We start from the raw sequence: 23,607 nt of genomic DNA, 5'->3' as shown, positions 1-23,607 counted from the left end.
AAAGCACCTCAAAGTGCAAGTAGATAAATAGGTAACAGCGAGAAGGTAAATGGCGTTTCCATGTGCTGCTCGCCAGAAGCAGCTTTGTCATGCTGGCCACATGACCTGGAAGCTGTACGCTGGCTCCCTCGTCCAATAATGCGAGATGAGGGCCACAACCCCAGAGTCGGTCATGACTGGACCTAATGGTCAGGGGTCCCTTTACCTTTAAGTATCAAAACCAACCCAATATTCCCAAATGCATTTAGGCAGGCAATGTCTACAACATTTGAAAACAATAATTAGCCACTGTATGTTAAGGTGTCTGCTTTAGTTATATTGCAATAAAGAATTGGGCTTGTATTTGTAGTCTGATATTGCTACATAGTTATGCATTGAAGAAAGAAGAATAACTGTTCCTTCCTTTCCTTGATACATAACTTCCATAAACACTGGCCTAGGTTTTAAGCTGCTTTGGTTGGCTTCCTGTAAAAGATGCTTCCTGTAAACAAGGGGAAAGAACCGTTTAAAGGTCCTTGAATGTGCCGTCAACAAGTGATAGAACATTCCTTTGTGGAGATTTCAGGGAGTAAATCCCATTGAACTTTATTAGAATCAGTTCTGAGTACACAGGAACAGGAATACATTATAAAGTTTACAGTGGTCATATAAGTGTAACTTGGGGCTAAATTTTGTTATACTTACCTATTTTTTTTATTTTAAAAAACAACCTTGAATATGCTGCTTCTTCCAAGTGTGCAAGCTATGCAACATTTTATACAAACAATATAAGGAATACAGGAATATAACTCAAAACCACAGAGAAAAGCATTGTACCATAAGTATTTAAAGTGTGTTTGCCCACATATGACAAACCTAGACAGCATCTTAAAAAGCAGAGACATCACCTTGCTGACAAAGGTGTGTATAGTTAAAGCTATGGTTTTCCCAGTAGCGGTGTATGGAAGTGAGAGCTGGACCATAAAGAAGGCTGATTGCTGAAAATTGATGCTTTTGAATTATGGTGCTGGAGGAGACTCTTGAGAGTCCCATGGACTGCAAGAAGAACAAACCTATCCATTCTGATGGAAATCAGCCCTGAGTGCTCACTGGAAGGACAGATCCTGAAGCTGAGGCTCCAATACTTTGGCCACCTTATGAGAAGAGAAGACTCCCTGGAAAATACCCTGATGTTGGGAAAGATTGAGGGCACAAGGAGAAGGGGACGACAGAGGATGAGATGGTTGGACAGTGTTCTTGAAACTACCAACATGAGTCTGACCAAACTGCGAGAGGCAGTGAAAGACAGGAGTGCCTGGCGTGCTCTGGTCTATGGGGTCACGAAGAGTTGGACACGACTAAACAACAACAACAACAAATATCATTTTAAAAGGCATGCAAATGCACAATAAAGGCTAGGAGCTCCCTTGATTTATTGAAGCAATCATTTTATATTTGTTTGCTTAAAGAACTTGATGCAAGCAGAAAAGCTCAGGTCTTTTATTTGTCCGATGCACTAAACTAGAACTGCTTGCAATACGATTCCATTTCCTTAACAAATAAATAGGATTATATAATTACCAGAATGGTGCATTTTTAAAACAAGCTTGATTGCCCCTTGGCTTAAGGTAGCATGCTTTTCAAAAGGGGGATCATTTGGTGTTACTTGTACATGTTAAGTCACAGCTGCTGCTGTCATACTGGAGAAATACAGTATCCCTGTAGTAAATAGTCTTGAGCACCTTGCCTGGGGAATTAGCTGGGTGCTAGCAGATGTTTGGTAAAAAGGAATTCATCCCTGAAGCCACAGACCAGCTGCAAAGGCACTCTTCAGAAGCTGTTCCAGTCCTTAAGAGTTTTGTTAATATATATTTTTTTTTTATCCTGCACTCTGTAATGTGAACCCTTGAGAAATCTTTCGCAGCTTTTTCTCCATCACCCCAATTCATCTTCCATTTGGCCGCACCGGTGCTGATCAGTCTGTTTTCCCTCATTCAATGAAACTGTTTACTTTGAACTTCATTGGGCAAGTTTGCTGACAAACTCCATAGCAAGCTCACATGATCAAGCCACAGAGTAGCAAAATTTCTAAGTCAATGCATAAAGCATTATGTTTAAGCACTTGTTTAAAAACCACACGTTAAGGTTGCAACTGTGCACCCACTTACCTGTGCACCCACAACTGGGGGGGTGCCCCGTTGAATTCAGTGGGATTTGCCTCTGAGTAGGCATGCTAGCTGAACTTCTACATGATTGTTGGTTATAGTCTTCTGTGTCAAATCAGTTTGATCCTCAACCTGCATGTGTTATATCATTTTTAATCAATGTTTTTATTTGTTGTTAGCTGCCCTGAGCCCAGTTTCTGGACTGGGAAGGGTGGGGTATAGATAAAAATTTATGATTATTTTATTATTATTATTAAATAATGCCTTTGGTTCTAAGTAGCACTGTGTCATGATGGAGATAGCATAGAATGTAGCAGTTTTCTAATCCAACCAAGCTTTGCCCTCATTGGACCACCTCTTGCAGCAAGTGTCAGTTTATATCTCAGCCATCTGCATATTATTTTAAAAGCTCAATTAATTATATGCAAAATTATACACAACCCCACCATATATAGTAGGTATAAGAGTCAGACCCCATATGGTACTCTATTCCTGCAGCATCATTTTATAAATATCAACATAGAAGTATTTGTATAGAGTTATATACATTGTTGCATGTATCTGTTTATGTATCTGTTTATTTACTTTAGGAGCATATATATGTGTGTGATATACATGTAAAAGAAAAAAATCATGTTTTTAGTGGAACTGGTAAAAAAAATAATTTGCTTCACATTGAGATTAAGGAATAAGGAATTAGAAAAGGAAAATGGTTGTAGATAAACTTGAAATAAAGGTTTGCAGAAAATTCCAGGCCTAATACTTTGTTCAAATCTATGTTCCAATTTTTCAAAAGTGTTCTTCCCCTGATAAAGAGGTTTCCATCTTTCTGCCCCACATTTTAGAATTTCAATGGGTGCATCATTTTGAGCTTACCTCTTCGTTTTGAGGGGCAATGTTCCTAAACTAACAAGGATAGTCTTTTGTTAGCATTGTACCTTGTGCTTTGGAAATTACCGTGAATGTTTTGGATATGGCAGAATAAAGAAATATTTAATAAATAAGTAAAAACAGAGTTTCCATGTATGTGTCTGTGCTGCATTTGGCTGTGCAGAAATAGAGGCATTAAGCTGGGGTACAGTACTGGATCCAACTAGTGAGCCGGATCCTTATCTTCTCCACCCCTCATGGTCCAACTGGGACGGGTGGGTGCAACCACCCCTTATCAAACTCCTGAAGTCACAGTGATGTCAGAAGATTGACACTTGTGAAACATTAAAGGGGGTGGGGTGCTCCTCTGCAGAGAAAGTAGTTTGTGTTCATAGTGCATTCTCCAGTTCTTTCAATATGGGTGGCTTTCTGTGGAAAGAAAAGAAAAACACTTTTCAATAGAAGGAAATTGGGTTCAAAGTCCTGGAGGAAGCGCTTCGAATCCTAGCTGCTGCTTCCACCCCTCAACTGTACCAAGGAGTTTCTGAAGGGGAACTCCCTTGTATAACTGATAACTAGGGTTGTCAGACTCAATAGTGGACAGGACTTCTGTGCCTTTAATTGCCCCGCTCTCTTTTGAGTCTGGAAACCTTAAAGAGAAACCAGCAGACCCTTTGTTTAATTCCAAGCCAAGGGTCTGCTGGTTTCTCTTTAAGGTTTCCAGACTCAAAAGAGAGCAGGGCAATTAAAGGCACAGAAGTCCTGTCCACTATTGAGTCTGGCAACCCTACTGATAACTTGCTGATTATCGGGGCTTCAGCTGTGTAGTGTTCTCTTCAAGCAAAGATGAGCAATTGGTGCTTTCAAGGAGCCCTGCTCTGTGCTTTGAAGTCCCAAGAACCGGCTGATAGGTGCCCACAAACTCCTTTTTGTCCCAGCCACACCTACCTGCCCCACATATGATGAAAGGTGCAGGACAGGTGAGCATGGCCTTGCCCAAATGGCCTGGTGAGACAAATGGGGAGCCCAGTGGGCCACAGGTGGCCCACCCATGAGTTTAGTCCTAGTGAAAGAATAGCAAACGATTCCATATCTCTCTCACGCTACTTACCAGTTCCTGTTTTTCTTTTCTTTTTAATGTTTTATTTATTTAAGGGACTGTTGATTTATTGCTCTTATAAAGTTCATATTTTTGCATTTTGTTTCAGAATTACAACCACTGCAGCTTGCATGATGGACTTGCGAAGATACCCATTAGATGAGCAGAATTGTACATTGGAAATAGAAAGCTGTATGTACACATAAAAGTACTTGCTTTACTAGATTCAGTTGTGTGAAGTATTTTAGCACAAATTATAATAATTTTAATTTTGCTGCTCAGTTTTTTTTATTTGGTTTCCCATGCAGATTCATGCCACATACTAAAGCCTCAGGATAGTTCCAGGGCTGACATAAAGGGTCAACATTGTTAGGCATTTATTGAAGGCTGCACCTTAGCTGGGGTCTGTTGGCAAAATGCAGATCCCTCTGCCCTGCTATTCTTCCTCCTCTATGTAACTGCCTAATCAGCTGCCCTCTCCAAAGAAGTGAACAGTGACAGGGGCAAGGAGGAGGAGAAGCGGTCACTTGACCTCTCTCTCTGGGTGGTGGTATGGATTGGGCCCAGAAGGGCAAGGCAAATGAAAGGGCAACAGTATCACAGATGAAGAGGAACAGTTACTGTCAAAGGGAGGCCCCCTGAACACACACACACACGGAAGCTGACACTGGCTAGGAAAACCTGGGGCAAAATACGAGTTTCTTAATATTAAATCTGTTGCATATGATGCAGGCAAAACTATGTACTTTCAGCTTCTGTTTATGCAAATCAGAAGGTTAAGAAAGTGTTTTAAGTTCCCCCCATTGAAATCAGTGCGACTTAAAACTGTTTGGTTTTTGTTTGGATCATGGCCACTGTATTCCCTGTTTATTTATTTATTTTATTTTCAGGGATCCTTTTCATTTTCATATGTAGAAAAATAAATAAGTACATAAATAAAGTAGCTAAGTTTCTATTATTTGTGGGCATTTAAAAAAACCAACCCCAAAGGCATGGAAAATATAATGCCATTCTGATTAGGCAAGAGCAATGACTGGGTGCTTATCTACAACACAAGAGAACTAGTGTTCATGTTTTAATCAGATTCAGTTTGAGGAAAGCAAGCACTGAGATTCAATTTGCTTTCAGTGTGCTTTATTATGGATGAGTGATCTCGCTCCTCCCCCCTCTTGGGCTGTCAGATAGACCTACTTATGATTAGAAATTCAGCTTCATGTAAGAAGTAGAACCTCTCTCTCCCATCCAGTTGTTTTCCATAATTGGAGTGCTCATATCATTTAAATTTGTATTTCAAGAGCCATCGCTTTCTTCTACAATGCAAAGGGTATAGGGAATTTCTACACGCATAAAATATCAATACACGCTAATGAACACTTTTGTGTAAATTACGCTTGGCCTGCTACCACTTTCCTGTTGAAGTTATGGGAGTTTTGCCATGGATTTCAAAGGAAGAATTAGGCCATCTGCCTCAAATTTGTCTCACAGCACTTCTAAAGTCTACTTCTCAACATTTTTCAGTACAGTACAACTCTAGCATATATATATAAAACAACATTTTAGTTCTTCAAATAGTAGTGTTTCAGGATACATCTATGTCATTGTTATTTAAAGGATTGAATATTCTTTTTTAGTGCTTCTACCTTCCCTGGCCCTGGCAGTGGTTACATTGCTGACATTGTAAGGCTGGCATGAAGACTGTGTTATTTTCATCTTGCTTTCAGTGCAGATTGTGCTAATGAAGGGGAAAAACCCTGCTTTTTAATGGTCCATTTCCAGTGCTCCTGATTGTGCTTCAACATAGAACCACAAGTATAAAAATCTGAAGCACAGACCCTCTGGGCTCATTGTTCAAAGGAGATCGGTCTTGATAGAAAGAACATCTCTATATCTAGGGTTGTGCTCAATACTTACAGGGGGGAGCTGCAAAAGTGGCCCCTCAAATCATAAACATTTGTTGTCATCCACTCTTGTTCATTGCTTTTTCATTGTTCAGTCTTTAGTCCTGTAGGTCTTATTATTATAGAGTCTTCTTCATATAGGCTGCATATATGCCATTTATTTAAATCACATTCCCCTGCCCCCCCAAAAGAATCCTGGGAATTGTTATTTTCTGCAAATTGTAGTTCAGTGACAGGTAAAGAACAGTTCCCATGATTATTGGGGTGTGTGTGTGATTTTAATGTATTTTTAATGTATGGTGCATATGTAGTCACAGACCACATGATCCCAGTCAGTCAAGGACTGCATAGTCAGAATGATGACATAATTACCCCATTTAACCAATAAGATTGACCATATGACAACATCACATGGCTAATTCAGAGTTAGGACAATGCTTTCTGTTCTTACTCTGAAGTGTTCCTAAAAAGAACCTCCAGTTTTAAGTCTTTTTTTTTTACTATCTGTAACTTTAAACTTATTACATAAGACGTATTCTTTTTGGAGGCAAGTTCTTCAGGTTGTGCAGGAGCTACCATATAATAAACATGTATTACTATAGCATCAGTTCTTAGCATGAAGCCAAGAATGGGATATATATACCGTGTTTCTCATATTATAAGACACGTCTTATATTTATTTTTTCCTTAAAAAAACACACTATGGCTTATTTTCAAGGGATGTCTTATTTTTTTCCTCCTCCTCCTGCCGCGGCCGGCATTGCTGCTGCGCCTATCACTATGCCTTATTTTCGGGGTATGGCTTATATTCCTTGAATGCTTAAAAATCCTGCTATGGCTTATTTTATGGGTATGTCTTAAAATATGAGAAACAGGGTATTTTTTGTCCCTTTAAATATAAGCAAGAAAATAAGGATAGATGACACATCTGATGGGCAGTTGTTCTCATCCTGGCAGCTGACTGATGTTCAATTGGATCTAACGAAAAGAGACAGAAGTCATGTCTAATAGGCCTATCGCCTGCTTATTGGTTTCTGAGGGATTGACGTCTGTAGTAGCCAGATAGTTGCATCACATTTATTAGTCAACAAAACTTGGTAAGAAATACACAGGTGGCAGCCCCTGCTCTACTTCTTGAGAGGGAGTGAATTGTTTGCTCTTCTGGGGCAATGAAGACTCAGACAAAATTGTGCCTTGGAGGAATGCTGTTTCATTTTTTGAAATTGTTGTTTATGGTTGTTATCTTGTAGTTCTGTATTGTTTGTCCTCTAACAATGGTCAGCTTTACGTTTAAGCACCCATGATTCTAAAGCATTTGTTCTATGTTGACAGATGGATACACAACAGATGACATAGAATTTTACTGGCGAGGTGGGAATAATGCAGTCTCTGGAGTAGAAAGAATTGAACTTCCTCAGTTCTCTATTGTGGAACACAAACTTGTGTCCAGGAATGTTGTCTTTGCCACAGGCAAGTATTTCTCATGTTTTGACTGCTCAGCATTGTTAGCTCTCTTGCATATGCCCATTTTTGTCTCTATAGGGCCATAGGGGTGACAAAAACTGGGTGGCCAGATCATAGTTTTGAAAATAAAGGGCCCTCTGGTATTATAATGACTGGAATAAAAGACAGCCAAGACATTCCATGTTTTTGTCATGGTCTAGAATAAAGGATGGGACGCGGGTGGTGCTGTGGTCTAAACCACTGAGCCTAGGACTTGCTGATCAGAAGGTCGGCGGTTCGAATCCCCGCGACGGGGTGAGCTCGCATTGTTCGGTCCCTGCTCCTGCCAACCAAAGTGCAAGTAGATAAATAGTTACAGTAATATGTGGAAATTATTTTGTAAATGTAAATTAACTTTATCTCTGTTCTTCACAAAATTTCAAAAGGTAACCAGATAGGTGTTCAAGAATCACAACATATTTTCTCTAATATGCATTAGTTTCAATGTGAACTCACAAAGTGATTTTTATTCAAGGTTTTATAGGTAACAAAACAGCCCATCAAATGTGTTTTTGCTTCTGTAGAAGAGGAGCATATTCTGCTTTTACTAAAATCATCAATAGTTATATTGGAGAATATATATATAACTAACCGTTATTTCCCTCATTTTCTAATAGGTGCCTATCCAAGACTGTCACTGAGCTTTAAGTTGAAGAGGAATATTGGATACTTTATTCTTCAGACCTACATGCCCTCAATACTGATTACCATTTTATCGTGGGTGTCCTTCTGGATCAATTATGATGCATCTGCAGCAAGAGTTGCTCTCGGTATGGAATGAGGATGAATGGGGCATTACCCTGTCATATCCGTGTAGGAGGTTGTTACAACAGCCACATATTTAAGCACAGGTGACAAAGGATTGCATGCAGATGAGTGAGTGGACTGGCACAGGAGGGATGGAGCACTTCCCAGAAAATAAACAGGCTGTCAGATGAGGGAAGTCCCCATTTCCACAAACAGCGAAGAAATGCAGTAAGTTGCTACAGCTACAGTCCCCAGCAGGCGAATAAAGACTTTTCACAGGCTGGGCTTTTTTTGCAATCCTGTGTTAGAGCTTGCCTCAGATGAGATGTGGTTTGCCCAGTGGGGTGGAGCCACAGCAGTAGCCTCCCAGCAGCAAGAAAGCGCTGCTTACTGGTAGCAGGAGGCGAAAAACAGTGACAAAGTTGGGGCTGCATAACCAACAGAGCCAATCCATTGCTCACACCACTGTATGTACACAGCCTCAATCTTGCCACTACTTCACTCGTCCTGGTAAGCAGTAGTGGCTCTGCAGCTCTGTTCCCTTTGCTGTTGAAGCAGTTGGGTGGAGCAAGGGGGACCGAGCCAAGAGAAAGTTTCTGAAGTCCAAACCCTTCTCTGATTATTGAGCTGGTTTCGTGGGGGAGGATGAGGAGGGCAAAGGCCACTTTGCTTCCTCTTCTTTCTCCCAATTCATCATGGATTCTCCCTTGTTACTAACGTTTACAGACATGGGGTAACCCAGAATAATATCAGCACTGAATTGCATGCAGTCCCATTGTCCACTCTCAAGTGCAAAACGCCTGCTGTTGAAACATTAATAGTTTTCCTGCTATTATCTGTTCAAGGAAATGTTCCACAGAACACCTGTGCTTTTAAGTGGGTTCTTACAAGGAAACCATGATCCACCCTTTGAAAAGCACTGGGTTAGATCAGTTCTCTAAGCTCAATTGATTTCAGTGAAAATCCCCTTTCTAGCTCTCCTTTATATCTCATTTCATCATTTTAAAGGAATTTGACCATTTGCTTTTAGGTCCGGAAATAGTAGTTTTATAACAAAACATTTATAGGTATTTCAGAAGCAAACTCTTCAGTAAAGAAACTATCTTACTCCAAATCGCTTTGGTTGTAATAAGTCAGGCATCCAATAAATGTTGGATAAGATCTCTTTGTGGACTTCACAGAGCTATGAAACAAAACACGAGGTCCTTGAAGGGAAAGGCAGAATATAAATGTAATAAACAAACAAATAAAACAACAGTGTTCCCTCTCTTTATTTTGCTGTCTCTTTCACAACATCAACAATCACCTGGAAATGGCTTTTAGGGGAAAATGCATGAAATATTTTAATATACTTGCCTTTCTTCCCATTTTTAGGTATTACAACTGTGCTTACTATGACAACGATCAACACTCATCTCAGAGAGACTTTGCCTAAGATTCCCTATGTCAAAGCCATTGACATGTATCTCATGGGCTGCTTTGTATTTGTCTTCTTGGCCTTACTTGAATATGCTTTTGTCAACTACATCTTCTTTGGAAAAGGCCCTCAAAGGCAGAAGAAACTTGCAGAAAAGACAGCCAAAGCAAACAACGATCGCTCTAAGTTCGAAAGCAACCGGGTAGGATTATTCACATCTTCTACTAGCCTGTCTTGTTTTCAGTTCCAAAACACCAGTGTGGATCAGTAGGATTAAGTGTACCTAATCCTCCATGCTAAGCTGTATCATTGGCATCTGTACAAACCACAGCCACCTCCCTCACTCAGTATGAATAGACCCTTATAGTCACATAAAACACTCTCAGTACACAGAGAGTGCAGAAAGGGAAAGAGTGAGCATGGTTCTGGTAGCCTACAGGTTCACATACTTTATTACCATAAACTACCATAAGCTAGTTCCGGATTCACAGACCTGGGAACTTCTCTTCCCATCACTGACACATCCAGGCTTACATAATTTCTTCTCCCTACGTAATTTCATTTTGACTCAATCCGAAACTAGTTTAACTGTCCCAGTGACTTCTGGGAATTGTTTTGTTTTTGTGAGTTGTGTGTGGGGTGTTAAATACCAATGTGCTCTAATACAACAAATACTAGTATGGAATAAATAAAGTTTTAAAAAATGGTAAGTAAGCAAAACTGAAGACTTAGTCATTTAAAAGAGAGATAAATGGTCTATGTAGACCCAGCAGGTAAGAACAACTGACTTATTTTGTAGGCTGTCACACAAACAATTTTGTGACTAATTCTGCAATCTATGGTTTTCCGTCTTCTAGAAGTGAACTGGGCAATTCCAAACTAGGACTTCTGGGCATTCTTCTAAGCAATGGGGCAATAGTCTTTGTACAAGCGTTTTGATCATAGGGGCAGTGTAAAAGGACATGGTCTATGGATGCTTTCTCTTTCCACCATTACAAGGGCAGAGCCTTTTGACAAAGGGGATTTTTCTGAAGCCCCCTATTTAAAACCACAAATGGAAAGACAGCACACCTTGCAAGTGTAAAGACCCTCATAGGACTGTACTATTGTGAGGTTCATGATCTCCTCTGCTCCCCACTCCATTATATTTGTATCGCCCCTTACAACTCACAAGGTTCCTTGGCTGAGAAGCACAATACTTAAATTGTGATATAACCAGGGATATTTATAGGGTTTTTTTTTTATATGAAGCCCCTGAAATTCTGCTGGAACCTATAATAATTCACCAAAAAACTTCTCCGGAACCGTGTGCTACCATACCCCACCCCACTCCAGTGCACTTTCACCCGAATGTGTGCATGCTTTGTTGCTAGAGTTGTGTTTAGAAACGTATGCAAAACTTTACAGCAGTAATTCAGGGAAGTGTTTTATTGAGGCTTTGCACCTGTTCTTTATCAACATTAAGGCTGGTTTGCACATCCCACTATTTTGGTGATGTAATAACTCTCCACACTCGGCTACTATCAGGGTGTAAATCTTTTTCCCCGTTGCTGGTCTGCTTATGTTATTCCCATGCAAGTATCACTATAGTATGAGATGTTGGATGAACAATGCTTAGAAAATATCTTCTCTTAGTTATTAAAGAATTTAAAGAGAAATGTGGTTTCCAGTCTTTCTCTGTTAAGTACGTCCTGCATGGTTAGCTGAAAATCCTGTCCCTGGAAACAGAGTGTTCCAACCAGGAACATTTATTGTACCAATTACTATTAAAAAGCATTGCTCACTTTGTCCAACTTTGGATCTTGGGAGTTGGGGGAGATACGATGCTGCAGGCTGTGTGATACTAGGCCCCCAAGTTAGTTTGAATTTGGCCTGTTGAATGACCATCTGCCATTCTTGTACTTGGGAAAATATTAAATATATTTAAATAATTACAGGCTTTCTTCTGGACTGAGAATATATACCACAGAACAATGTTAATGAGCTCTAAAATTGAGTGGTAGAGAAAACCTGCACATGTTTCGTAAGGTAAAAGTAAAGGGACCCCTGACCATTAGGTCCAGTCGTGACCGACTCTGGGGTTGTGGCGCTCATCTTGCATTATTGGCCGAGGGAGCCGGCGTATAGCTTCCAGGTCATGTGGCCAGCATGACAAAGCCGCTTCTGGCGAACCAGAGCAGCACACGGAAACACCGTTTACCTTCCCGTTGTAGCAGTACCTATTTATCTACTTGCACTTTGACGTGCTTTCGAACTGCTAGGTTGGCAGGAGCTGGGACCGAGCAACGGGAGCTCACCCCACCGCGGGGATTCGTACTGGGGCCTTAATAAGAGCCATTTACTGAAAACAACCCATGTCACCAGTTTTAATAATTCAGTATGCACCTTTTTAAATCGGCAATGAGCCCATCTAATATTTTACAAGTAGAATTCTTAATATTCACAACGGCAAGGAAGAACTAACAGTGCAATTTCTGTAGCATGTGAAAATGAAGTACAAAACTTTCCCCTTTTAATTTGCTGATACACTTCACTATGATCTTTAGCAGCATTTGTTACACTGCTTGCAAGATGTTTATTTGGACTTTAGTGTTTTTAAAAATGTGTGCTAGAGCTAAAGATGTCCATTAAAGTTAGGCTAAGTTAGGTTTATTGAATTTATGAATCGCTTCACGCAGCAAAAGTCCCAAAGCAATTTACAATAAAACAAACAATTATTTGAAAGGCAAGAATGGCTAATCAAGAAAATTAAGTAACTAGACATTTAAAAGCAGCTTCCCTGTAAATTCTAGTTTCCCTCTTTTTAGCATTCAGGAGGTCTGGTTATCCTTCACTAAAAAGAAAACATAGATGGTATCTGTGGATTGCAAAGTAGTTTTCAAATTTTCTCACTAATATAGCCAAGAAAAGGAGAGGAGTCCATTCGAGACAATATTAAAAGTGGCCAAGTGACAGAGAGCCCACAATATTAGCACACACTGGAACTGGCATAGATTGACTTTTGGTGCACAATCCTGTTTCAAGGGGTGATACAACTGAATGTCTAAGGCCACAATCTACACGGAGTTCAAAACACACACAGCCCAGACCATAACAACATAGCACAAGGTTAAAATAGTCTGGTTGAAAAATCCCAGCTGCCATGGGCTAACATTTTCTTAATTTACAATGTTTCGGTCTGATTCTAAAACTGCCTGCTTCCATAACCAAGTGTTTAGAGAAGGTATATTGACTGTTGCATAAGTACAGTGTCAAAACTCATTTTATCCCAAGCCTTGTGGGGATGTTATATCTGCATGAAAGCTAACGTGCAAAGACAAGAGAACTTGCAAATGGAATATTATGTCTGCTAATGACTTGCCTGTTTGTCTTATTCCCTGGCCAGGAAATCAGCCAGTTTCTTCTAGTATTGCTCTCAATCCAAGCAGAAGGATCCCACAGCTAATTTGTGGGATCTGACCTTTTTGTGGGCCACTATATTATAACATCTTCTGTTGATAAAGCCAGGTCAGATATGCTGCACATTCTAATTTTACTAACACAGAGCCCTTGTTTTAAGTTCATGTGCCACTTCAAGAGGGGGGAAAAATGGGAAAATGGTAAAATGTAAAGTAAATAACACTGTGCAATTGTGAACGGTATCAAATACGCTTCAATTCCAGGACCCTTAAAATTAATATCATATTAAATAATTGAATTGGATGGAAATGATTCAGGGAACATGAATTGCTTTCTAGAGCAGTATAAGATAAATAAGATAAATTTCTAGTAAATATGATGAGATATTTTGAGCGTTGTACCAGTCATTCCTTGAATGAGCAGCAATATTCACTTGGGACCGGAATTTGCCCATAGTGTTAATGATTTTCCTGAAGGATCATTATGTAGGTAAAGCACTTTGTGAGTTCTACAGCAGATGAGCAGCCTGCATCTGTACCAAATGCAATTTTGAATATTGATCAGAACTTACAATACAATTCAGTAGTGAAAATGGATTTGCTCTTTAGCCTTTTTATATACTGTTGTGCTCATAGGAGCGTGCAAAGGTCTAGGGGGATTCCTCATCCCACCAGTGGAGACCCATCTGTGTTGAACGCCCTCAGGAGAGAAACCTCTCGAGAGAACCCTCTCTGATCTGCATCATCTGAGGTCCTGAGGTGTGACTACCAGGCTGACTGGATAAAGCCCTGAAAAATAGCACTCCTGTTACAGAACGGGTCTACATTGCAACCTTTTGTTTCAGGCCCTACTTGTTTTATATTTATGTTATTGACAAGATTCCTAACCCTTACCACTTAATATGGCAATTCTGTCCATTTTCATGGGAAACAGTTGCATGCCTAAGGGTATAGTTAAACCTTACTTGCTAAATATTTTATTTGTCTGTTTGTGTGTTTGTTTTAAAAGCATTTGTATGCTACTATTCATTTTAAAAAAACACGAAAGTGGTTTACAACAATAGAACAAAAAACCCCATACAATAAAAAAAACTTAGAAAGTTAAAATCAGATGCCAGTTAACTATTATGGAAAGATGTATTCTTAATTTCCTGCATAGGTCTGATGGAATAGAAGATTTTTCAGCAGGCATTTAAAACATGGCACAGAAGGTGCCCTCTATTGTGAAATAGAATTAAATATTTTTATTTACTGAAAACAATTATGAACCTCCATCATTATGAATTTGTTTCCAACTAGGTGGACATGCATGGGAATATTCTGCTAACGTCCCTCGAAATTCACAATGAAGTTGCAAGCAATGAGGTCACCACAAGCGTCACCGATCCTCAGAATTCAACGATATCCTTTGACAGCTCAGGGATCCAGTACAGAAAACAGAGTTCTCATCGAGAAAACCTTGGAAGGCGTACATTGGACAGAACTGGCGCCCACACAAAGAAGAGTCATTTACGGAGAAGGTCTTCACAGCTAAAGATAAAAATTCCTGACCTAACGGATGTGAACGCCATAGACAGATGGTCAAGAATGGTGTTTCCTTTCACATTTTCTCTTTTCAACTTAATCTACTGGCTATACTATGTCAACTAAATTGACTTTACTTCTTTCTTTTTTTTAAAAAAAAGACTTCAACAAGTTAAATATTAATTTGCCTGTTATTTTGTATGTGTACATAAGAACTTTTACACTATATATATATAAATATAATATATATATATAAATATATTTAAAATCCTGTTTATGTGTGTACATATATTGTGAAAGAATGTGTATTATACCCATTGTGCATACACATATGTACTATATATATACACACACTCTATACTTACGGAAGATAATAGACAGTTTAGCAGAATGCTCATTAAGTGATTTTTTAAAAATAGAATAAAAAGTATGGAGAGGCAAGTGCTCTGAAAACAGTAGGTTTTGGTAAATCTAAAAGTCATTTAAGACCACCCAAATATTTTTCAGACCTCTGCAATTCCATATTTATCAGAATTATGTGATATTGATTGTGGAAACTTGACTGCTCATTAACTGGTAGAGTTAACACTGGTACACTTTCTTTAAGTTATATTTCCTAATCATTGAACTACATCAATTTTTATTTTTGCTAATGGTTCGTGTTTTATATTCTAGCACAGATCAGTTCCCCTATCAAAAATGGGCCTCATCCTTTTAGCGATCACTTGTTTATTCTCATGTAGCAAGTTAAATCTCGATCAAGAGATCAGTTTGCTTCGCGTTCATAGGATTTACGATCCTTAAGAAGCTATTGAACGATGCAAAGCAGCCTCTTCTTATGTGATACAGTGCATTATATAATGTTTTAATTTAATATTCCAATTATAGGATTATTTTGAGGAGAGAATCCCTACAGCGTATTGTTACTGGAATGTTGTTTGAAATGCAACTGCTGCTAACATATTCAGGATCTATTCTGATCTCCACAGGGTTATCAAATCTTCTCCTTTGCAGGGGTACTATAATCTGAGGAGATTATTTCTGAGGAAAATTTTAGCACATACATTGCTCCATGTTCTGCTGTATCTGCTTCCCCTTTGCAAATCTTCTCCCTGTTACAGTGGAGTAGCCAGGCAGAACAAATCAGTTCCACAAAAGAATAGATAAGGTTTTATACAGTATATTCCTGCGTATAAGACTACTTTTTAACCCAGGAAAATCTTCTCAAAAGTCAGGGGTCGTCTTATACGCCGGGTCATATTTCTTATACAGTGAGTATATCCCAAACTCTATATTTTAACTGGAAAAGTTGGGGGTCGTCTTATACGCCCAGTCGTCTTATATGCCGGAATATACGGGTATATAAATAAAAGCTTCTCTGTGCCACAGAGATTTTCAAGTTTCCAGAACACCAGGCAATGGAGGATATGATAATCTTAGCCCATTGTTTCTTTAATTATTAGTATTCCAACAATAAACTAGAAGACACCTCAGGTTAAAAACGAAAAGGGAAAACCATGCATTTACATTACCAAACATTCTTATAACATGATTAATGTAAGATATATTTGCATAATATGCATATATATGAATAATTTACCCAATTTTCTTTCTTGTGCTTGCTACTGTGACTGCATGCTATATCATACTTTTGTTTCTGTGATTTTACAGCTTTCTCTTCTCTAGAATTAAACCAATATAGCACTTCTAGTGTATAAATTCAATAACAGAACGTTTTCACATCTATTTTGTACATATATATGTATATACACACTAAAACCGCTAGTATAGCTGATATGCTGCATTCACAAACCATAAATAATAGAGAACAAATGTCTTGCTTCAGCATTAAATGCATTCAGTTATTTTCCTTATGCAAAATGTTCCACTTTCGTTTTCCTGTAGTTAGAATGCATTCATATCAGTGCTGTTAACTTAGCATACATGAGATGAATGAATATCAAAAGGAGTTTAGAGAAAATTGGATGAGCAGGAATTTGGAAGGTAAAGTTGTAGGTGCAATTCGCCAGTTGTATTCCCCATTCATTTCATTATGGCAGCTTCCACTGGTTGGGTTGCAACTTGAAACATTTTGTAGCCTTCATTGTATGGAAGCAACCTCTGTTTCACCTGCCATACCATTAAAGGACCACTTTCCATGTTACAGGAATGCTTTTTGCATGTCACTCCCACATAAAATAATATACTATAGAAAAGGTTTTTATGTTGAGACTGAGCTAAAACCAGTCATACCTGGTTTCATTTTCACATGTTGGAGAACACCGTATATGGGGGGAGAAATGGTATTTCACTTAACTGGCCTAGTGATTTGGGGGGGGGGAGTTTTACCTTGATATGAAAACAGAAACCTGTAGAATTATATTTAGTCTCAGCTGATACCACATCTGCTATTGAGACAACATAGATATATGCAGTGCTATTTTTCTAGAAAAAGAGGTGCCGGAACTCACCGTGAACATCTCCTGTGTTCTCTTAGAATGGCAATGGCGCCCACATGAGAGGTGCCGGAATTGACTTCCGGTGAGTTCTGGCTGGAAGAAAGCCCTGGATATATGCCAGGAATCCAGGGCAGTTTGCTAGAGACCATGGCTTTCTTGGAAGAATACGTATAAACTAAAATCATGCCAAAATTATTCTTAGTGGACTGGTTCATTTTATTGCCTAACTGAAGCTACCATTGAAATTATAATGTGAGCCTTTAAATCAAAACAGGAATCAAAATTTCAGTACAGCTGTAGTGTTAAAATAATAATAATTTTAAAAATAAGAATGTGGAGGCTTATACTGAAGTTCATAAAGTGATGAAAGATGGGAAGGGTTGTCTTTTTTTCCTTTTTCTTTTTGCTATGAATGTAAATAAAGATAATTTTGTGTGAGGGTATCTTGATTGGTCTATAACGTTGAGATCAAAAGTAACAAGCGAGGAATGACAGCAACCCGTAATTATTTCAGGCTTCAACAACGATTTAGACAATGTGATTCATAAACTAATTGAAATGAACAATACATCTGTAACATTTAATCTGAATCCTAAACATATTAAGCTGAAACAGATCTAAAGAACCTACCATATTTTTCCATGTCTAAGATGATGTTTTTGTAGTACAGTATTTAAAAATGTTAAAAATTTGGGGTCCTCTTATACAGGGATAGTGCAGAGGGGGGACGGGCGATTGGTGGCATCCGTGAGCAGGAGATTGTCAGCGGTGATTGGGTAGGTGATTGGTGGCTGCGGCAAGGCCTGCTTGCGATTGGCTGCTGCTACGGCAATTAGGCGGGTGATTGGTTGCTGGGCAATCTCCCCCTATTTCCTTAATTTGGGGTCCCAAAAAGTAGGGGTTGTCTTATACACGGGGGCATGTTATACACGGAAAAATACGGTACTTTGTTTGTGTGTGCTTAGGATTGCAGCCTTACTAAGCAATCCAACCCTGCCTTTGCACCAAGCAGGTGCAGGGGCACATATTAGATGGAGTTACCCCACTGCTCAACCCTGGTGGCCTCTGCCTGCAGAGTGACAACCACCTTCCTCCACTAGTGTGGAGCTCTACTTCCACCTGCTAGACAAGAAGTGCCACTTGTGGGTTTTCCACCAGCAGCAGTAAGTAGGAACCCTCAAAATGGGGCATTCTGGAGATAGGAGAGGCAGAACCAGCCTGGGATCTGCTGGATCCTAAGCCAATCCTACTGCTATCACATGGGCCCAAACTGGACCTGATTGTTATGCCAGCCTCCAGGCTGGTGCAGCTACATGCCCCTCCTGCTCTTCTGCCCTAGCCATTATGAGTTGTAGATGCTGTGGTGTCTAGCTATGGCTGGAATTAGCAGCCTTAGCGACTCTGGTGATATCAAGAAAATTGAAATACAGCTGGAACAGCTTCGGTGGGTGAGGAACTGCTACCAGAATGAGCCTGCTGAAGAAGCAAGAGTGCAATCTCAAGGCTCATACAATGCTACAGAGCTTCACATGTACATAGCTGCCAAGTCCCCCGTTTTCCCCGGGAAATCCCTGTTTTTCCAGCTGTTCCTAGCTGAAAAAACGGATTTTTTTGTTTTTTCCCAGTTTATTCTGGTGCGGCGGCCATTTTGGAATTGGGCAGAGCATGCTCAGAAGCGACTTTTGATGCTGCTCTGCCCAGTTCCAAAATGGCTGCAGTGTGACTTCTGGCACAGCGGCCATTTTGGAACTGGGCAAAGCAGGATCAAAAGTCACTTCTGAGCATGCTCCGCCCAGTTCCAAAATGGCGGCAGCGCTACTTCTGGTCTGCTATTTCCAGCCCGGTCCCTTATTTCTCTGACAGCAACTTGGCAGGTATGCATGTAGCAAAACATTTGAGGATTTTCTAGGGAAGCCCAGCGGAGAATTTGGATGGGACTAGTGAAATTTCTTGAAAGGTTTTCCCGTTCCTGAACTCAGGCTGCTACTCGAGCAAATATAACCATGTCTTTTATAACTTTTTACATAAAATTCTTATAAATTATTTTCAGGCCAACAAAACATGTTTGTTATGAAAGGCACTGAAAAGAACATAATAAATACCCACCTAGTCCATCATTTTGCCCTCATGTGGGCCAACCACATTCCTCTGAAAAGCCCTAAAGTAGGAGCTGAAGGCAAGTAGGAGCTCTTCCCATTTGTTATTCCCAGCAGCTGGTATTCAAAAGCATTACTTCCTCTTAAGGTGGAGAGGGAATGTAGCGGTGATGACTGGTAGCCATTGAAAGCCTTATTCTCCACGAATTTCTCTAATCCTCTTTCAGAGCCGTTCAAGTTGGTCATTATCATTGCCATTGAAACAGTGTGCAAAGTAAAAAAGAAAAGAAAAAAGAATTAAACACAGGAACACTAGCTCTAGGAACAATAGGATCAAATCAACAAACTCAAAAATGGGTCAGCAAACTTTTTCAGCAGAGGGCCAGTCCACAGTCTCTCAGACCTTGTGGGGGGCCGGACTATATTTTTTTGGGGGGGATTATGAATGAATTCCTATGCCCCACAAATAGCCCAGAGATGCATTTTAAATAAAAGCACACATTCTACTCATGTAAAAACACCAGGCAGGCCCCACAAATAACCCAGAGATGCATTTTAAATAAAAGGACATATTCTACTCATTTAAAAACATGTTGATTCCCGGACCGTCCGTGGGCCGGATTTAGAAGGCAATTGGGCCATATCCGGCCCCCGGGCCTTAGTTTGCCTAAAGGTAAAGGGGCCCCTGAGGTCTAGTCATGACCGACTCTCGGGTTGCGGCATTCATCTCGCTTTACTGGCCAAGGGAGCCGGCATACAGCTTCCAGGTCATGTGGCCATCATGACAAAGCCGCTTCTGGTGAACCAGAGCAGCACACAGAAACACTATTTACCTTCCCACCGGAGCAGTACCTATTTATCTACTTGCACTTTGACATGCTTTTGAACTGCTAGGTTGGCAGGAGCAGGGACCAAGCAATGGGAGCTCAGCCCGTCGCGGGGATTTGAACCGCCGACCTTCTGATCAGCAAGCCCTAGGCTCTGTGGTTTAACCCACAGTGCCACCCACAACCCTTAGTTTGCCTACCCATGCTCTAAAACAGGCATCCCCAAACTGCGGCCCTCCAGATGTTTTGGCCTACAACTCCCATGATCCCTAGCTAACAGGACCAGTGGTCGGGGAAGATGGGAATTGTAGTCCAAAACATCTGGAGGGCCGAAGTTTGGGGATGCCTGCTCTAAAACAACAAAACAATGCAAACTCTTGAAAACAACGGAACGATCTCATCAGAAAATTGATGGGTATCATCAGCATTTAGCACTTTCTCTAAATGCTCAAAGCTCTTCTTCATATGCATCACCCCAGTAATTTTTCTAATGCCACTTTGTAATAAAGGCCAGGATTACAGATTACATTTTTAGTGCTGTGCTGAATGATCACCTAGTTCAATTTTCAATGTCATAAGTGGTCTTTAAAGGGATATAAGCAGTCTTTAAAAATAAAAACCCATGCAGTACTGATCTTTCACATATTTGGTATAAGAGCCTTTGCTGGATCACCCGAAAGCCTATCTAGTATAGCCTGGTGTTCCCACAGTGACCAAGCCTATGGGAAGCCTAGCTCAATGGTACTCTCCTGCTTGTGAATCCCAGCAATTTGTATTGATACTGGAAATTAGTCAATGATAGCAGTATCCTCCATAAATCCCCTTTAAAGCTATCTAAATAGGCCCTTCACCAACCACAAGATTTGGGTCAGACCCTGGTTCAGTACTTTTGAGTAATAGCTCACCTCTGTCCAATATACCTTTTTGTTGTTTTGTTTTGTTTGGTTTAAAAATGTGAGAGGAACATTTTTATTAGGGGACAGAATTTGATGAAATTTGCAGGCAGAATAAACCATTCTGAAGGCATGATTCCTGACACATTTCAGAATGATAACTGCAGTAGTTTTCTTGCAAAGGCAACTGCTACTTAATAACTTAATCTCCCCTACTCATTTGTAGGAGATCTGAAAATTGGAGAAATGAAAGTGACGCCCCAGGTTAAGAAAGAGTTGCTAGGCACAACTGAAGTTATTTTGGAGTGCAAAGAGCTAAATGGCATTCACTTTCTATGTAAAATAATTCCCTCTGATTACAAGCTTGACCTGCCAGTCACAGTGGCGCTCTCTGCCCCCTCCCCTTCCCATCCTGATTTATTCCTTAAGCTTAAAGACATAAGTTGCTCTTACAAAGCTGATCCTTTCCCCCCAAAAAAACCTGGCTGGGCAAGCCCACCCAAGAGGCAAGATGAAGCAACTGCCTCAGGCAGCAGATCCACAGGGTCAACAGATCCTGATGTAGATCTTTATCTCCCTCTTGTTCCTGGTCTAGCGCTTCCCTCCCCCCTTCTTTCCTGGTGGGGAGTGAGGTGCCATTTTATGGTTTGCCTCAGGTGCCAAAATGTCTTGGGCTGGCCCTGAAAACGAGGATTGGGGAGCACTGATAAAACAGTAAAAAGCTTCCTTGCCCTCTCCTGATCCTGGTGTTTGCTTTCAGCTAGTCATAAGTTTTGATTTGGCAAAGCTGCTCCCTTTCCCCCCCCCCCTTGCATTTTCCTTCTTCAGGAAGCTTAGAGAAATAACCTTGCATTTTGTGGAAGCTGGCCTGCACCATTTCTTTAATGTCTGGATCACTGCAGCACCACAACATTCTTCTGTCCAGTCTTGAACAGATCCTACTTTGTCTCAGATTGGTTGAGACCGAATCCATTCAAAGCATCGCACCTCCGTTTGGGGTTCATCCAGATCTGGCAGGGAATTTTCTCTCATGATTCTTCCATCATACAGCTTCATTGGACAGCCTAACTATTATGAGATGAGAAGAAAATCTTATTTCTATGCACTTCTTACACACCATGCATAATTTTATATACTCTATCATGTTCCCACTTACTTGGCTTAAAAAAAACACAACTTAAAATACTGTAACCTTTCCTCCTGGGGGAATTCCCCCAGCTGCTTGATTATTCTATACCTATTTGCAGCCACTGAGCTCTGCAGCTACAATGTCATTTTTGTCTTTCCCCTTTGCACTGTGATCTCAACCAATTGGGGATTACACAATGAATCTGTTAACATGACATACCTAATCAGATTAAATTGATGCCATTGAGGGCAAACGAAGCCCTTCTGTTGCCTGTGGTCTGAACAGGAAAAGCAGGGAATGGAATGTGTCTCCATTGCCCAGGATAATGGGGACACACTTCCTGTCTTGTTACATCATATTCCCACTTCACTTCCTGCATGGTAAATCCCTCTTCAATTCGAGTTGTGTGTGGCTATCTGGGACAGGATGTAGGTGGGGAGGCAGTTTAGGATGTAGAAGCAAAGTAATGCAGTGTGGGTGGGCAATTTTCTTACTCAACTGCCCATACAGATAAATATGTCCTCCATATGTCCTCCACTACTTTAAATGTATCAGGATGCACATGTATTCATATTCTGTATTCATATTCTGCTCCAGCTAGTCAGCTGTGCATGACTGAACTGAAGGTGGGCGAAGTGCATAAAACTTTGTTGCCTTGTCCCCAATTCTCCTTGACACCCCTTTTGGTCCTTCCCTGCTCTTTTCTAAGGGGAGTGAAAACTCAGCAAAATAGGTCATGCTTTGCAGGAGGAGTGGAAACGTTATGAATATTTTCCAAACCCTCCCTCTCCCCAGATTAAGGAGAAGATTAGATGGAGGCTGGAGTACGGGCAACGGATTTGAATCGACAGTTTTTCTTTTCTAAGAAAGATACTGTAACGGAGGAGTTGTTCTTATGGGCAATTTGGGAATCGGTTAAATGAAGCCAATAGAAACAGAGGTACTTCTTCAGCTTGGACAGGTGGGGCTGCACCCTGTCCCTCCCAAACTGCAGAACCAGAGTCTCCTCCCAAAACAACAGCAACAACAACAACCCACTAGTCATAAGAATCAGATCACTCGCCTTTTTGGGGGTTCATCTTCAATCTTTATCTAGGCTGGCTAATCAAGTATAAACTTGTTGTTGTTGTTTAGTCGTTCAGTCGTGTCCGACTCTTCGTGACCCCATGGACCAGAGCACGCCAGGCACTCCTGTCTTCCACTGCCTCCCGCAGTTTGGTCAGACTCATGTTGGTAGCTTCGAGAATTCACTGTCCAACTATCTCATCCTCTGTCGTCCCCTTCTCCTTGTGCCCTCCATCTTGCCCACCATCAGGGTCTTTTCCAGGGAGTCTTCTCTTCTCATGAGGTGGCCAAAGTATTGGAGCCTCAGCTTCAGCATCTGTCCTTCCAGTGAGCACTCGGGGCTGATTTCCTTCAGAATGGATAGGTTTGATCTTCTTGCAGTCCATGGGACTCTCAAGAGTCTCCTCCAGCACAATAATTCAAAAGCATCCATTCTTCGGTGATCAGCCTTCTTTATGGTCCAGTTCTCACTTCCATACATCACTACTGGGGAAACCACAGCTTTAACTATACGGACCTTTGTCGGCAAGGTGATAAA

The 23,607-nt window shown here is 40.6% G+C and overlaps 1 protein-coding gene across 1 annotated transcript in view; it reads left to right on the top strand.

Moving 5' to 3' along the window:
* GABRB3 (gamma-aminobutyric acid type A receptor subunit beta3) overlaps positions 1–14,782 on the top strand; it is a 95,255-nt gene extending 80,473 nt beyond the window's left edge. Inside the window, exons 5-9 of the mRNA XM_035116193.2 lie at positions 4,223–4,305; positions 7,344–7,481; positions 8,132–8,284; positions 9,636–9,880; positions 14,376–14,782. Of these exons, the coding sequence (XP_034972084.1) occupies positions 4,223–4,305; positions 7,344–7,481; positions 8,132–8,284; positions 9,636–9,880; positions 14,376–14,726 (970 nt within the window). The 3' untranslated portion in view covers positions 14,727–14,782. The remainder of the gene's footprint in view (positions 1–4,222; positions 4,306–7,343; positions 7,482–8,131; positions 8,285–9,635; positions 9,881–14,375) is intronic.
* The last annotated feature ends 8,825 nt before the right edge of the window (positions 14,783–23,607 follow it).

This window comes from Zootoca vivipara, chromosome 4, assembly GCF_963506605.1.
Source record: "Zootoca vivipara chromosome 4, rZooViv1.1, whole genome shotgun sequence".
In the NCBI taxonomy this organism is placed as follows: domain Eukaryota; kingdom Metazoa; phylum Chordata; class Lepidosauria; order Squamata; family Lacertidae; genus Zootoca; species Zootoca vivipara.
The sequence above is the reverse complement of the archived record's forward strand: the minus strand, read 5'-3'. Positions and strand labels throughout refer to the sequence as shown.